We start from the raw sequence: 17,752 nt of genomic DNA, 5'->3' as shown, positions 1-17,752 counted from the left end.
TGCAGAAAGAAATATGTCTAGCTTTGCTAGATCTTACAGAAGCATACTTTCACATACTGATAGGAGAAGACATCCAAAATATCTCCACTTCTGTATTACTGGAAAACATCAGTTCTGAAGGCTCCTGTTTGGGCTAGGAACAGCTCCAAGAACATTCACCAAGGTAAAGGTGATTGTAGCAGCTTATCTGAGAAAGGAAAGGCATAATGGTTCACCCTTATCTGAATGACTGGTTGATCACAGCAAAACATTTTCAAGAAGGAATAAGATCATTGGCAGGATAGTAAAAGTCCTAGAAAGATTGCGCTAGTTCATCAACTATGCTAACAGCAATTTTCAGCTGTCCCAAACAATCGAATATTTGGGAACACTTTTCAATACAGAGAAAGGACAAGTGTAACTAACTCTGAAAACTATAGAGAATATAATTGAAAAAATGAAAAAATTCATCAAACAAGAGGTACTAAGAGCATGGGGACTATCTTCAACTTTTAGAAAGTATGATCTCAACAACAGACTTGAAGGTGAATTTGAAAAGCCCAGAGCACATTTGAATTAGGGGTTGTGCAAATAAGTTGGACTTGCATGTGCCGAGCAGATTTTAAAAGCAGGTAAGAGATGCATACGCATCTAGAAAGTTTTCAAAATAGGGCACTCTGTGGGCATTGTCTGGATAGGGCATGAACCAGAGATATGCGTGTAAATACTGATGCGTCCTGGTGCACACTAAGGTCCTCTACTGCAAAACTTTACTTCTTCTATAGATGCCATCTATGTTAAAATTTAAGGAAAACTAGGCAGATCTGTGGGTTTTAAGAGTCGGGGATAACTGGGGGGATTGAAGGCTATCAAACTATGGGGAGTTGGAAGACCTATCTCTTAACTGGGTGAACTGTTAAAACTAGGAATGGTAGCACGCACCTCTTTTAAAATTCTCCAATTTACACGGTAGAAATGGGATATGTGCGCCCATGCACATGCATACTTAAAATTTGGTGCACATGTGCACACAGTCAGGCTATTTTATAATGTGTGCAAATTATAAAATAAATGAAACAGCAAAAGGCACCACTCTCAGGTAAATATCTATATGGAGGCTCCAAAAAAATATAATAATAGATACTAAAAAATATTATGAAAGTAAGATGCCGCATCAGCAAGCCTGTCAACGTATCCAGCTATACAAGTTTGGATCGTCAGGTCTACTCTTCATTCGCGGCTCTTACTGGCTGAAAAAGCCTCTTAATAATTTATTTATTTATTTAATTTATTTATTTAACAGCTTTTAATATACCAGCGTTCGTGGGGCACATCACGCCGGTTCACAATGAACTTGAGACAGGAGGAAGTTACAAAAAACAGGGAGAGGGGGAGGGAGCAGGCAAGAGAAAAGGGAGCAGGGGGAGGGTGGGATAGACAGAGAAACAAAAGCTTATAGCCCAGTTCTTTCACATATCATCAATAGAGACTGTATAGTGTAGACTTATGTCCCGTCTGAACAGTTCATATATCGTCCATAAAGAATGAGTGACAAAAAAATTGAATACCAAACTTATACACACAGCTTGTGGATTTATACCGATGGTTGAACTATCACTGTCACTGTACCCGACAGCGGCCAGTGTTTTCTGTCCCCGTTTCTACAAACATTCGTTGTGAGACCTGGCGTCCAAAATAAGGAGTGTCTTTTTGTAAAGGTTCACTAACCCCTGAAGGAGCTGCGCTGTTGCAGCGAAACACCGACCGCTGTTGGGTACAGTGACAGTGATAGTACAACCATTGGTATAAATCCACAAGCTGTGTGTTTATAAGTTTGGTACTCAATTTTTTGTCACTCATTCTTTATGGACGATATATGAACTGTATTCAGTGAAATGTGTGACCAATGGCTCCTCAATTCTTCCTGTTTTTAAGCAACATTTGTGTTCTGTTAAGATGGTACGAATGGGACGCTTTGTCATGCCCACATAAATTAGTGGGCAGGGGCAGAATATATATTTTGCTATAAATGTTGCTTAAAAACAGGAAGAATTGAGGAGCCATTGGTCACATATTTCACTGAATACAAACACACTTTCTCTGAAATAAAATGGACTGTCTTGGAAATAATATCTGCACACTGGAGACGAGGTGACAGAATCCAACGTCTTCGTCAAAGCGAACAACGCTGGATTTTTGCATTAAAAACAGTGAATAAGATTGTGCATGTATTCACTCTGGACTTCTAGGCCTCAGGGCAGGAAATTCTGCCAGTACTCCTTTGATGATGTCATCATGGCTGGCTATTTGAAGCTTAGCTGTGCTGCAGCACAGCGCTTCAGCAATGGGTCCTCCTGCCTTGCAGTGCATGTTGCTAACTCTCTGTTCCTCATTGTCCTGCATTGCCTAGTTGTCCTGTCTTGCCCTCCTGTGCTTCCTTGCCTTGTTCCTGCTTGCTCTGCCTTTTGTTGCCTTGCCCTGTCCGCCTTGTCTTAACTTAGTCCTCAGAGTCTTCTCTTGCCTGCCTTGGCCTGATTCCTAGTTCTGACTCTTGCTTCTGATCTGATTGCTGTCTTTCCTATCACCTGGTTCTAATCTCTGCTATGGACTCAAGACTATTCCTCTGGATTTCTGCCTACCCTGCCCTTAGCCCAGACCCAGATACTGATACTGATTATTGCTGTCTGCCTTGACCTTGGTCTGGACCTGGTCCCTGCCTACTCGCAACTAGCCCTGTCTTCTGCCAGTATCCTGACTTCATCGGACCGTTCCTTATGGGACACTTGGCTAAGCCCATCTGGCCCATGGAACTCGAGGGCTCAACCGGTGGGGGGAACGGTGCTGGCATAGTGAAGTCCCAGCTCCAGTCCCAGTAAGAGCAAGTCCACCAGTTGTCGATGTGGGACTAGTAGATTTGCCTAGTAGGCTATGTCAGTCATGCCACAACACAACACAACACATTTGTGATACAAAAATAGATGTAAAACTGTAATAAAGCAGGCCAAGAGAGAATTTGAGAAAACTTGACAAAAAGGCATAACCTAATAATAAAAATCTTACTAAAATGAAAAACTTGTGAGTGAGTCAGTTGGGCTGTTAAAAGACCAGGGTCGGGAAGGGGGAAAGGAAAAAATGGTGCTCAGGGAGGATAAAGCGATAGCAGAAAAATTATTTGCTTCAGTCATTACTGAGGAGGATGTTATGGCAATATCCATGCCTAAAGCATTCTTTTTTGGGTAATAACTCAGAGGAGTTCAATCAAATCAGTGTGAATATGGAAGCAGTGCTAAAACAAATTGACAAACGAAATGGAAAATCACTGGGATCTGATGGTATTCATACTACAGTGGTAAGCATGGCTGCCTTCCAAGCAGTTGACCCGGATTTAATTCCCAACCAATGCACCAGCATTAGTGCTGTACCAAGTAATCATTAACTCAGTGTTTGGCACTGATCAAAGAAACAAACAATGCTAGTAATTATTTGGAAAGGAACAGAGAATAAATCAGAGCATCATAACGCTTCTATATAGATCTATAATGCAAACGTACCTTGAGTATTTTGTGCAGTTCTGGTCACCATATCTCAAAAAAGATACAGGAGAATCAGAAAGATAAAGAGAAGAACAACATAAATGTTAAAAAGGATGGAATGACTTCCTTATGATAAAATGCTCAATAGATTAGGGCTCTTCAGCTTGGAGAAGAGATGATTGAGAGGGAATATGGAACAGATTTATAAAATCACGAGTGGGTTGGAAAATGTAAATATGGAATTGTTATGGATGGTTCTAGGACTAGGGGACACTCCTTGAAACTATCAGGTTGCAGATTTAAAACAAATTGGAGAAAGTCTTTTTCACTCAATGCACAATCAAGCTGTAGAATTTGTGACTAGAGGATATGGTCATGTCAACTAGCATCCTGGGTTTAAAATGAGTTTGGACAAATTTCTGGAAGGAAAGTCTATAAACAGTTATTAACCAGATGATTCCAGGAAACCTATCACATATCCCAAGGAGTGAGGAACAAGAACCTGGATCTACTTTTTGAGATTGGTCACTGTCAGAGACAGGATTTTGGGATCAATGAGCCTTTAGACTGACTCAACATTGCACTTCTTGTGTTCTTATGTTCATACATGCAGCATGAAGAATCAGCTGAACTCGGAACCCTAGGAAGAGGGAAAACTTCCATTACTAGCAATTCAAAAACTCCCTATATTTGTACAAATGATGGAGTGGCTATAAGTTTTGATGTGTGCAATGTGTCTAAACTAACTTAAGAAAAAATCTGTCATACAATTTACAAGAACAACAAAGCCAAAAATAGGATTCTCCAGATACTGAATCAACATACAGTGCACACAGAGTTTGGAGAAACTTCAGAGAAAATGACAGACAGAAAATACAATTCTATCACTGCAAGAAATTTGGATATTTTGCCAGGGATTATTATTTTCATCCAATGGAAATAAAAATCCTCAAAATGCAAGGGACTCAATATTTTTCAAGCAATGAATAATATCAAAGAAAAAACAAGAGCAAAAATAGCCAGAGTCATTTAATAACAAGAACATCACTAGATCCACCAAGAAGCAATATGCATTCCATGTAAAAAGAAACAATATAGATCAAGAAGAGACAACTGACAACAAAAAGCCATTTTTAATAGATTCTGATGCCTCAGATCATTACAGCGTGAAATATTTGATAACTACACTGCAGTACAGGACAGATCTGTAACAATGGAAGACAGCACATGCAAAGAAACAGTTGGAGTAGGAAGTATTCAATACAAACAATATGGAGACGATGACTATTAAAGTCTGATAACTGAAGATATGTGCTTGAATTAGCTGTTAATCTCATATCAAGTTAACAGATACTGGATTTCGATGTTTCAAAATTAACAGATGCTAGATTGTAACTGATTTTTGACAAAGACAGTTATACAGTCAAAAATGGCAAATAATTTTTGTTCACTGCATCAAAAGACTGGTATTTTATCAGTGACCGCTAATGCTATACCAGCAAGTGATCATGCAAATGAAGGTAATTCATGCCATGATGTCAGATTCAGGCAGGCCAGTTAAGGGTAAACCCCTGGCATAAGCAGAGCAGGACACAGAGCAGAGTACGCTAGGGTCTTCATCTAACTGGCCCCTTCCCCTTTGGATTGAACCCGCAGTTTCAGGTGGCCAGTAGGATTTCACTGACAGGAGACCAAAGAAAGGTGAAGAATGGCCACGATTGGTATTGATAGGTTCGTCCAAGGCAAGGAGTTGCAGGACAAGCAGGAACTGGTACAGGTGAATAGCAGGGGTGGAGCTAGGCAGGAAACAGGGCAGACCAGGGAAAGGAACTGGAACAAGGCAAAATAGGGCAAGGATACTGGACATATCAGCACAAGGCAACACGGACAAGGGACAACAATGAGAGACCCACAAGGAATAGGAAGGCCACTGGGAGCCCCAAAGAAAGCAGAAGGGCCACTGGGAGGCTCACAGGGAACAGGAGGCCCACTGGGAGACCCAGAAGGAACAGGAAGGCCACTGGAAGGCAGTGGCTTACAGAGAGGGGGCGGGGAGGACCAATGCCCACCAGCAGACAAAAAACAGGGAGAGAAGCCGTATGGCTGCTGATAGACCTCATCCTACAGGTGGATGAGCAGAAAAGTGCACCCTTCTTATCGACTGTGCCAGTCCTGCAGTATTGAAAACCCATGAGGGTAGCATTTTCTCTATGCTGATCTCGTGATTCACGAGATTAGCATGGAGGAAGTGCTAGCCCCATGCATTAATACTGCTGGGTCTGCACAGAGGAGACAACAGGTCTTCAAAAGCAGCGATCCACTTGGCTCCTCCCCAATTGGAACACGGTAGTGGTGACAGTGGCAGCAAAAGACTGACAGAGGCTCCAAGGCTGCAAGGAAAAGAAAGAGGGAGGGGGGGGGGGGTCTATCTTCAGTGTGTGTATGTGTGTGAAAGAGTGAGTGCCTGCATGTCGGTCTGGGTGTGTGGGTGTGAGATGAATGGGGGCCTGCCTGGGGTCTGTGTGTATGTGAGAATGATTGGGAGCTTGCCTGGGTCCTTGTGTCTATGAGAATGACTCGGTGCCTCCCGGGGGGGTCTGACTATGAATGGGTACTTGTCTCAAGGTCTGTGTGTGAGTATGAGAATGAATGGGCACCTGCCTGGGGATGGTGAGGAGGTATGAGAATGAATGGGCACCTGCCTAGTCGTCTGTCTGTGTGTTAGAATGAGTGGGATCCTGCCTGGGGGTCTGTATGTGCCATTATGGCCCATGCTTTGTCAATTTTTCCCTTCTTTGTGAAAAAGGGAATGACACCTGTGCCTACGAGTCATGGTGCTTAGCATAAGAGGACTCTATTTTTTTTTGTATTTCAGCAAAGGCCTCTTAGGTGGTGATGGTTTCCTCTTTGCTGACTAAAGGCTGAGGAAAACATAAACATTCTCTCTGTATATAGCTTCTAGATCTTCTGGCAGTACAGTTAGGATCACTATGCGATGGGCCTAAGAAGCAAACACAGTGGTTGTTCTGATCACAGAAAGATATTTTGTAAGAGCATCGGGGGCATGTTTGGAAGCCCAGAGTGCTGTCCATAGTCATTATAAAGAGAGCTAAGGCTAGGTCAAATTCAAATTTAGAAAGATTAAAAGAAAAATACCTCTTTTTTTAAGAGACTGATGAAAAGAAAAAAAAATTTAGAGACAAATAAGTCAAGATAAAAAGCAAAAAAATATAAACGAATGGCTGAAGGAGGGAGCACAAAACACATCCAATTGCACGAATGGAAGCAAAAAGACTGAGGAGACTTGTGAGGTTGCGGCTATATGGGAGCATCTGCACATGGTCAGAAAACCTTTGTGGGTTTTCTGAACTCTGAGAGACCTTTTCCCATAAAGGCACCATCACAAGACATCACTCACTAGTATAATCAATTTCTTTTCTGCTTATCCTTAAAGAATGAAATATATCAATATAGAAAGTGGCTCAATATTATGAAAAATCGCTTATAATGCGGTCAAGGTTTAGCTCCCAAATTTTTCAGTGCTAAAATATATATCTTATTTCATGATTTTTTTCAAGTTGGTAAATATAGCATGCAGGTGTTTTATTCTTAGCGTTTTTTCTTAGCAATAAAACCTTCTATTTCCATTAAAATGTCATTTCCGGCATCCAAAAAATTGTACAGTATAAGATTATCACATCTTTCTCATTTACTACAGCAAAATATATAAACATGATATAACGAGGGCTCATTTATAATGCTGACCGCATTTTGGGACCCCATCACCTGCATCATATAGGGCCTCCAGTGTATTACTTTCTCCAATATTTTTCTTTTTTGCCTGTGGGTATACGGCTACCAGGTGTGCTGGTGGTACATATATAATCTGCAGGTTTAATAACTGATGTTTTCTCTCCCTTGCTGTCCCTTATACCATCGTTTCTCTACCATGTCTTTCTTGCATTCCTTTTTGTTTGTTTTAACCACCTCATTATGTTATCAGATTATTGGCTGAACACCCTCTTTGTCTGTATTGGGCTCCCCATCTTTTATCCCGCTAGCATCTGCATGATTATATTTAACATCAAACAGGTAGCATCTCTCCATTAGTTCTTATTTTCTCATATGTCCTTCCCTCCTCCTCCCTCAGGTTATCTTTGACAGATAATCATTCCCAATTTGCATAACCTTATTCATGTTTTCTTGTCCTTCAAGCATTGTCCCTTTGTGCCCATTGTTATCCCCTAAGATATACAATTATTTATTTATTTATTTAGAATTTTTATATACAGACATTCTTGATAAAAATATCAAATCATATCGGTTTCCACTGAAACAGAACAATCGCGGCTATGGCGTTACATTGAAACAAGTCGTCAAATCGTTAAATAACAGATAACTATAAATAAAACAAGTCGTCAAAAAAAACAAATGACAAATATAATAGAGCAGCAAAAACAGTGGTAAAAAGGTGTTACATAAAGTAAGGCGTCTAATGTATATCGCTATGAGTATGAGGAATAGAAAGGGCGTGGCGGGGCCCAAAGGAATTGGGTAGCAATGAAGAAGGAGAGGGTGAAGAAGATCAGGCTGAAAGATGGGGAAAGGAAGAGGGAGAAGAGGGGAGGGAAGAGTGGCATTAAATCATGCTCGGGGAATATGCTAGAGAGGTTGGTGACAAACATGTGTCTCTCTACTGTTCTATTGTCTGTGCAACATATTCACCCAGCTGGGTAAGATCAGCTTGACCTAGCAAAGTCACTGATGTTGTTCTGTTCCACTTTTTAAGTTTTCCATGAAGATCTCAGTATCTCTGCTTCTTGGTCTATTCTTTTCTTCCTGTTGGACTTTGTTGGAGCTCAGTAAGGAGAGCATGCAGGCGTCTTGCTCCAAGGATTGCGGTTGCCACCCTTACCTTGTGCGCTAGCTCTCTAATCTCCATTTTGTCTTCATTTGTTCCAGAGAGCGTGGTTAATAGCTGTACTTGCTCACTGTCTGTTCTATTTTCTTGCCGCCAAACTTGGCATCTCAAGAGTCTGTGGATTCCTCAGTTTCTCCTCCTGTAGGTTGACCTCCTTTCTTTTTAAAATACTTTTGTGCTTTGACAACTTCTCTTTGCTATTTTTCCATCACTGTTGCTGCAGTTATGTTGATTGATACTCTGGGCACTGGAGATGGGATTTTTGGTATAGTCACCACTTTTCTGCTTGTCTCTTGCCTACTGGGCTGCTGCCAAATTGGATCTTTTTGTGCTGCAGCAGCCACTGTATACCCCATGCTGCTTCTGGGTGCTTCCTGATGATATGCAGCAAATGTCTGCCTCATTTATCAATACAATTTATCTTGCCAGAATCACCCCAATGTGCATACTTCCTGCAGTGCAGGCTATACATAACTGTGGTTTTGGAGCACGCTCTGGCACATCCAGTATTCAGCACTCTAGATGCAGATTGCTTCTGAATACGGGGACACTGGACTTGGGCTGCCGCTTAATCTTTATCACGTGTCACTGCCAATGACAAATGAGCCACCTGAAATGCAGCAGATCCTGATAGGTCCAGTTAAGGCTGGGAAGGAGAGTACCACTATGGGATGGAGTTGCTATCTGATCTTTCCCCCAGGAAACTCATGGTGCCATTGGAACTGGCCAAGATGCCAATTTTCCATGGGTCTCACTATGTTCATGTTGGCTCTGGAGGTGGGGGGACATCCTTGATTCACCACAGTGATGTGATTTTTCACCCAAACCATAATAGAGTTGGCTGGGGAATCAACTTGAAAAGGGAGCAGGTGGGTTTGCCGGTTATGTGGCGATGCAGGCAATGTAGTGGAAATGAGCAGGATGTGATTCTTAACTCAGAGATTCAGCTCCAGGCTGCTTGCCCTGCACCCAGCCTGCCTTCAATTTGCTATCTGCTCCCTGAGTTTGTTCCTGTTTTCTTGCTTCTTCTGCTCCAGATGTTTCTGTCTCTGCTAGTCTAACCCTATATATATCCTGCTGTGTCCCTCTGCTACATTTACACCATACCTGATGGAAAACCTTTCCTTAGTTCCTCCCCTCAGCTCCATCCTCTAAACCTGCCTTCATACCAGGTCTCTCCATTGGGAGGTGGGGGGAAAATCAGTGCAATAATCCCGGGTCTATGTTTATTAAATATTTATGAGACGCCCACACCGAGGCCCTGGGTGACATACAAATGTGCAATCATAATAAAATACACGAAAACATGATACCAAACATTTAAAATCTAAAAACAAAATACAGGTATAACGTTTTCAGAACTCCAGTACCTGCAGCATTCCAATGCTAGGCATGCCCTATTCAAAAGCTAGTTTAAAAAGGAAAGTCGTCAACATAGTTTTACATGATTTTATACAAGTCATCATGTGAAGGCTCTCGGCCAAAGAGTTCCATAATTCTGGAACAGCGACAAAGAAGGCTCTCTCTTGCATTCCAGCAAGGCATGCTTGCCTCACTGAGGTCACATCTAGCAAGCCACACCGAGAGGAGCGCAACGACCATGTGGTGTTATAGACCTACTGATCTGGTAGCCATACCCCCAGTTCCTGCTCCTGCTTTTTTCTCGGATACAGCTAACTCTGCAGCTGCTGGTACCACTCCTCTCCTCTTCCCATGTAGTTCACCGATCAAATACTTGAATCGCGTGGGACTCTATGTATCTACAGAGATCTACAAACAGCCTCTCACTGAACCATAAGGTGGGAGAAGTAGTGCTGGTATCTGAAGATGCTGGAGAATTAGATGTGGGGTTGCATGCTGAAGCACAGAGGAAAGAGGTGAGCAGGAGGAAGCTCAGGTGAGGATTGAGAAGATGGGACTTGAATTTTGGAGACTTAGAAGTGAGGACTCTGGGGAAGAATGAGGACTCTAGCTTTACTGTAATACGCTTTGAACTCTTTGGCGTGAAAAGTGTAAACATATAAAGGGATGACTGAGGAGAATGGGAGGCTCAGATTATCTGGGTGGGCGGTAAATATGGGTATGCTGGGGACCCTGGCATTGTGGAGAAGTAAGGTCTCAGATATTGGGGTGGGAGGGAGAACTCATTAAGGGATAAGTGGAGAATTTAGGAGAGAATGGCTACTCAGGAACTGGGTAGGGTTTGGGGGAAGAATGGGGATTTGGTGAGGCTGAGATTGGGTAGTGGTGAGGCAGGAGCAACAGCAGCAGATGGTATGAATAGCTGGCCACCATTTGATCTTAGGCTGGAAGAGGACCTTGCTCTAATTGATTTACCTTAGGACCTGCACCTCCTATTAGGATCAACTCTGCTCCCCACCAATGAATTTGAAATTGCAGCAGTGGCCGCATTCAAAATCCCTTTGTCTAAGAGTTTCCTTCTAACCTTGAGATATTGGTCTATGTTATGCAGCAAATGCTTTGATACGGCCATGATGCCTTTCCTTCAAAAAACACAGCAACCTCACTAGTTTATTCAGTACCCTTTTAGAAAATAAGACCCTAAAATTAGCCACAAGTGATTACTGAACAAATTTATGTTAGAAAGCTAAACCACAAGACCCCTGAAACAACTGAATTGAAAGAGAGAGAAGACAACACTATCCAAATCTTCATAGAATGCACAAGCACAAAGTCATCACACATGTTTCATGGAAAAAAGTCAACATTCTCAATAGCAAATACATACCTGAGTATGGCTCCCAATCCTTTTTTCTTGGCTTTCTTTTCAAGCTGTTCACTTTCTTCTTTCTTTTTCTTCTCTTTTACTTTAGATTTGCCCTTCTCCTTTTTCTTCTCTTTTTCTTTCTTCTTTTTCTCTTTCTTGAGTTTGTCATTGTACTCAAGCTTAGCAGGATTTTCTTGAGGGGCTGATTCACTGCTAGGGGTTTCTCGACCAGAGCGAGAGCTTGCATCAGATACACCATCTGCAAAAGGGGAAATAGTCGGGGATAGGGAATGTATAGAAACAATGTATAATCTTGTTCAAATGTCAAATGCAGAATCAGAAAATAAAAGTAGTAAAAATGGTCCATTATATAGTTACAAAACTGGTATACTTATCAATCTTTATGCTCTGGGGAGAGACTTAAAATATAGGACACTCATCTCTTATGTGCCTTCTTCCACCTAAACCAGGGGTAGACAACTATGTCCCTCGAGTGGTGCAAAGTGTTCAAGCTTTCAGGATATCCACAATGAATGTGCATAAGATATTTGCATGAAATGGAGGGCTGCATGCAAATACATCTCATGAATATTCAGTATAGATATTATGAAAACCTGACTTGTGTCACTCACAGACCAGAGTTGCCTATGCTGATCAAATTTTCCTCGTTGTACTAGGTCAGGCTATTGCCCTTTAAAACAAGCACACAGAGACATGTCTTATTTTGCCTCTAAACTGTTCTATTATGCAACTCTCCACTACCCTCCTGCTACTGCTTCTCTAAATCGATTCTTGACCTGCTGCACATCTCAGAATCTCATCCCATAATTCTGTACTTTCATGTTGCTTAGCAACAACAACATAGGTTTATAAAGCAAGATTTAAAGGAGCAGGTTAATCTATGAGAATTAATGGCTGCCAAACAGCTGAGAAATATGTGGTTCCAACATAGTAAAGATGAGAGAGAATGTATGGAAAGATGGAAGGACAGAGAGAAAGAGATGACTTTGGAAGGACAGAAGAAAACAATGAAAAGTGAGATACTAAATGGACAGAAAAGAAAGATAATAAGGAAAGGAAGAAATTAAGAATAAGTGAGACTTAAAAAGATATGAAAAGGGCAAACTAATTTTCATTCAAGCAAAATATAATTGAAATAAGATTTTTCTTCTGGGTGTAGGGTAGAGGGAAGAGTTATCTATAACTTGAAAAATCTTATTTCGAATTCTGCAAAGTTGGCAGATATTTGTGTGTGTGGGTTTTTTTTTTTTTTTTTTTAAGTATACCGAAGTTTGGTACAGGCCTTCACTCCGGTTTACATCTCAAACAACTTGTTACAGCGAATTTCGTAACATATAAAACAATGAATGTCATAACATATATAACAGATATAAATATAACAGATATAAATATAACAGATATAAATATGACATATATAACAACAGATATAACTATAAATTATAACTTCTTAGAATGGGGGTCATCTAAGTTAACAGGTATTTAAATTGAGATTTAACTTTACTAAAAGTAGCTTTACTATAATATTTAACTTTACTATAAGGATTTACTATAAGATTTAACTTTATAAGTAGCATGTTGATATTTTGATTTGCTAAAGGTAATTTGGTTACATTTAACTTTGTTAGCAGTTGGTGTGGATATTGGAAACATTTTACTTTGCAAGCAGATTTGTTAATTGATGGAATTGTTTTGGATTGGTAATGTTTATTTGTCGGGGGTTTTTCAGTGCTAAGGTTTTTACTCTTGATGTGCATATTTGGCTGTGATTTTGTTAGCCGATGCTGTCTTTGTAGGTTTCTTTAAATAGGAATGTTTTGAGTTGTTTTTTGAATAGTTTCATGTCGTTTTGTAATCTTAGGTTTTCAGGTAGTGAGTTCCACAGTCGAGGTCAAGCTATTGAAGCTGCTCTTTCTCTAGTTGTAGTACGTCTAGCAGTTGTTACTGGTGATATGGGGAGCAGAGCCTTGTTAGCTAATCTGGTGTTGTGCTGTGGGATATGTTTCTGGAACATGGTGTTTAAGCATTCTTTTTCATTGTTGTGTATGTTTTTGGGTATTATGGCAAGTAGCTTGTATTCTATGCGTTTAACTATGGGCAGCCAATGTAGTTCTTTTAGTACTGGGGTAATGTGTTCCGATCTTTTGTGATTGGTGAGTATTCTTGCTGTGGTATTCTGCAGCAGCTGGAGGAGGCGTGTGGTTGATTTTGGTAGACCTATAAGTAGCGAGTTGCAGTAGTCGAAGGTTGAGAATATTAGGGATTGAAGAATGCTTCTGAATTCTGGTTGGTTTAGGAGCGTTTTTAGTCTCTTAAGTATTGAGAGCTTGTAGAATCCTTCTTTGGTTATCATATTTATATGTTATTTGAATCCCATTTCGGGGTCAAGCCAGATTTCTAGGTCTTTTACGTTTTCACTGAGCTTGATCATGAATTTGTCAATTTGGTTTGAGACCTTGTGTTGGTTGTGTTGGCTTTTTTTTTCAAGCAGTACACATTCGGTCTTTTCAATGTTAAGGCATAGATTCAAGTGATTTAGAGTATTTTTTTATTGTGGAGAGATGTGTGGCGGCTAGTTTGAGGGCATTTTCAACAGTGTTTGTTACGGGGATGAGTAGCTGAATGTCGTCTGCGTACATATAGTAAGTGATGTTGAGGCTTGACAGTAGGTGGCAAAATGGGAGTAAGTAGATGTTGAAGAGTGTGGCAGAAAGGGCTGAGCCTTGAGGTACTCCAGTTTTGAGAGGATTTAGTTCTGAGAATGTTTACTTGGAATGATCTGTTCTGAAGGAAAGAGTTGAACCATTTGAAAGTTATTCCTGTTAGGCCAATTTCAGATAATCTTTGGAGCAGTGTTTGATAGTCAACTGTATCGAAGGCTGCTGATAGGTCCAGTAGAATGAGGATGTATTCTTGTCCTTTGTTGAAACCTTTTAGTATTGTGTTTGATAGGTTGAGAAGAGGTGTTTCTGTGCTGTAGTATTTCTGGAATCCATGTTGTGTGGGGTATAGAATGTTGTTTAATTCTAGAAGTTCGTTCAGTTGTTTCAGAACTACCTTTTCTGTTAGTTTGGCCAGGAATGGTAAGTTAGAGATGAGGCGGTAATTATTGAGTTCAGTGGGATCCAGGTTCTTTTTTTTAATAATGGGTTTGATTATTGCCATTTTGAGGGAGACTGGAAGATTGTCTTCTTCGAGTGATTTATTAATGATTGAGGTGATGATTGGTGCGATGGTGTTGGATAGTTCTTTTAAGGTTCAAGTCGGTATTTTATCAAGATCGTGGGTTGATGAGTTTATACTTTTGATTAGATTCTCAGCTTCGATGGACAATATCATTTCAAATGATGATCACTGGGGTTATTTTAATGTTATTTAGTTGTATGCTTTGGTTGGGTGTTTTGATTATGTTTTCTGTGATTTTACATATTTTGTTTTTGAAGAAAATTGCTAGATCTTGGCTTAGATTTTTGTTTGCATGGGTGTCATTGTTTCTCTTGTCTGAGGTTAGGTTTTTTACTATGTTGAACAGGGTTTTTGGATTGTTTGAGTGGTTTTGGATTTTTTTTTTTTTACTGTAGTAGTCTCTTTTAGCTTTGTTTATCAGGTTTTTGTATATTGCTAGGTAGGTTCGATATCTGGCTAGTGTCAAGGAGCGTTTGTTTTTGCGCCATTCCTTTTCCTTTTTTCTGAGTGTTGATTTGGCTGTTCTTAGATCTTTTTTGAACCATGGGTTATCATTATTTCGTTTGTTATTGACCTTTTTTGTTCTTTCTGGATTTAGAGAATTGGCTATATTCGTGGTGATTTTTTTGCCAGGATTGTGTGGCGTTGTTTATGCTGGTCAGGTCTATCTCATTTAAATGTTTTTCAAGTTCTTGTAGGAGTGGTTCTAGGGGGAATGGGGTTCTGTATTTGAAGGAGTATGGCTTGTTAGTTTTTTGGGTGATAGGAGATACAATTTTTATATCGCAGTTTATTAGATAGTGGTCGGATCATGGTACAGATATGTAATTTAATGTGGGATTTGATTGAAATTTGTCATTGGTGAATATCAGGTCTATCGTGTATCCTGCTTTGTGTGTGGGTTTGTTTATTATTTGTGTGAAGTTGAGTGTGGTTAGGATATCTATCAGTGTTTGGGTGGGGTGGGAAGGGGGGGAGGGGTTCATTGGCATGGAGATTGAGGTCTCCTAATATGATTGTGAGTTTCTTGTTTTTGATGGAGGAGGTGAGGAACTCGATTAGTGGAGAGATGTTGTTCTCAAGTAGTTTGGGAGGACAGTAGATCAGTATTATTTGTAGCTTGGTAGAATCGAATAGGGCTATTTTGTATTGTTTGGGTAGTGAGATAGGTATTAGTTTCATAGCAAGATATTTTTTTTACTATTAGCATTATTCCGCCGCCTTTGTGGTTTGTTCTGGGAATTGAGAATATGTCATATGAGCTGTTGGCTAATTGGTTTGTTAATACATTGTCTGTATTTTTGAGCCATGTTTTGGTTATTGCGATGAAGTAGGGTTTTTGTTCTTGCAGCATGTCTGTTACTAGCATGATTGTTTTGGTGATGGATTGGGCGTTTATGAGAATAAAGGTGAGGCATATCAGGTATTTTATTGTTTCAATGATGGGTATGTTTATTAGGTTTCGTTCTTTCATTACTGTTAGATTTCGAGTCTCGTACATTTTCATCAGTTTGTTGAGTGGTTGTATGTTGTTTGTGTATGTTCTCTAGAGTTTGGCTTAGTTTTTAAGATGTGAGGATGTTATTCAAGTTGTTGTTCCAGGGGGTTTGGCTTTCTGGTCGTGCTCCTTAGGTGTATTAAATCTTGCAAGTTGGTCTTGTGGTATGTTCTTGTTCCTATGGATTCGTCACTTTGGGTTGGGGGTGGTTGGTGTGTGGGTCTCTTTTCCGAGGTGGGTTCTGATGGGTGTCTGTGAGAGGAAACGTTGAGTTTTGCGGGATTCTGACATGCCATGCCGATTGTGTGTTGTGTCTCTTTGATGGGATGGCTGCTGCTCTGATTTTTCCCTCTTATGTGTAGTGTTCAGGTGTCCGGTTAGTGGAATCGGAGAGGGTCGCTCGGTGTGGTCGTCGTGCTTGGGGGAGGGAGAGATATTCCAGTGCAGGGATGCAGGGGTAGGATTCTTTTTTGTAGTGGGTGGTTGACTTCTTGTGGGATGTCAGTGATCGGGTAGTTGTTGGCTCGGTGAAATTACTGCTTTGTCCTTTTCCAGATATAATATAGTAACACATTAATGACTGCAGAAAAAGAACAAATGGTCCATACATTCTGCCCAGCAAGTTTCTTATGGTAGTAACTGCTGCTCAGTACAGGTTACCCCCGCTCCAAGTTTCTGTAAAGGGTAGTAACTGTCACTCCATGCAGGTTACCCCCAAGCTTTATACAAAGAGAATCAATATTTACAATGAAAATCAAGCACCTGTCAAATCCATAACAAAATTACTGCTAGCAACAGTTTTATAGGGTAAGCAGCCTTCTTGATAATTCAGACAATGCTGCTTTAATGGGCTTTTCTTTTGGTCTTGACCGTAGAAGCAATTCTGTGCTTTTTCCCTAATATGTACATATGCTCCCTGTTCATTGTAATTCCTCCTTTATTTGAGTTAATTGTAAACCGGCATGATGTGCCATATGAACGTCGGTATATTAAAAGTTGTTATATAAATAAATAAATAAAATAAATAAATATCAAGACTGCTTCTATAAATTCGAGGATGATAACTTTTAAACAGCCGTGCGGGCACACATGTATGTGCATATGCCGGCTTAAGGCAATGGACATGACTATTTTATAAACTATGCGTGTATATGCACACATGGTATAAAATAGGCTGTATGCACATACATGTGTGCACAATTTTACATAGACATTCGTATGTGCATGCAAATGCCACCACTACTGCGTAAGTGGGGGGATTTTAGTTGACATGCACGCTGACGCAATTACCAATTTCCCCAGTTCGCCCAAGTAAAGGATAGGACTTCCTAAACACCCCCCCCCCAATTAACTAACCTACCTTTTAACTTGTTATCCCCAACTCCGTTAACCTCTTTAGAATTTTTTATTTCAGGACTTACACACCGTCCATAGCAGAAGTAAAGTTACAAGGTGGGGACCTTGGTGATTGCTCATGCGCATAAATACTTGCCTGCAGATTTCATTGAGAAATCTGGGAATGCCCATGCCCCACACGGACCATGCCCATTCCCCGCCCCTTTTTTTGCAAAAATAGTTTTGTGCACATACTGGGAAATACACGTGTAGACGTGCACTTTTTAAAATCCGTGCAGCGAGCACCAGACCAGGTTCTGCGTGTATCTCCTGGTTTTGCCGCATGTAGGGCTTTTAAATTTCAACTTTAAGTGACATTCTACCAGTTTTTAAAAAAAGATAAACATAACTTTTTAAATCTATGTTTTCTGGACAAAAATGACAAGTTTTAGCAATTTATTCTCATTTTGCTTTTCTTATCAGATCTAATATTTTGATCTTGTAATGAAGCCCACTACTGTGGAAAATCCCAAGGGATTTTCACCATCACCCTT

The 17,752-nt window shown here is 40.4% G+C and overlaps 1 protein-coding gene across 1 annotated transcript in view; it reads right to left on the bottom strand.

The window, feature by feature from the left end:
- The window catches only part of PARD3B (par-3 family cell polarity regulator beta), a 2,091,605-nt gene that overhangs the window by 668,484 nt on the left and 1,405,369 nt on the right, over positions 1-17,752 (bottom strand). Inside the window, 1 exon segment of the mRNA XM_029606318.1 lies at positions 11,183-11,420. Coding sequence (XP_029462178.1) covers positions 11,183-11,420 — 238 coding nt within the window.

Source organism: Rhinatrema bivittatum, chromosome 6 (assembly GCF_901001135.1).
Source record: "Rhinatrema bivittatum chromosome 6, aRhiBiv1.1, whole genome shotgun sequence".
NCBI lineage: Eukaryota > Metazoa > Chordata > Amphibia > Gymnophiona > Rhinatrematidae > Rhinatrema > Rhinatrema bivittatum.
This window is presented reverse-complemented; position numbering and strand designations above follow the sequence as displayed.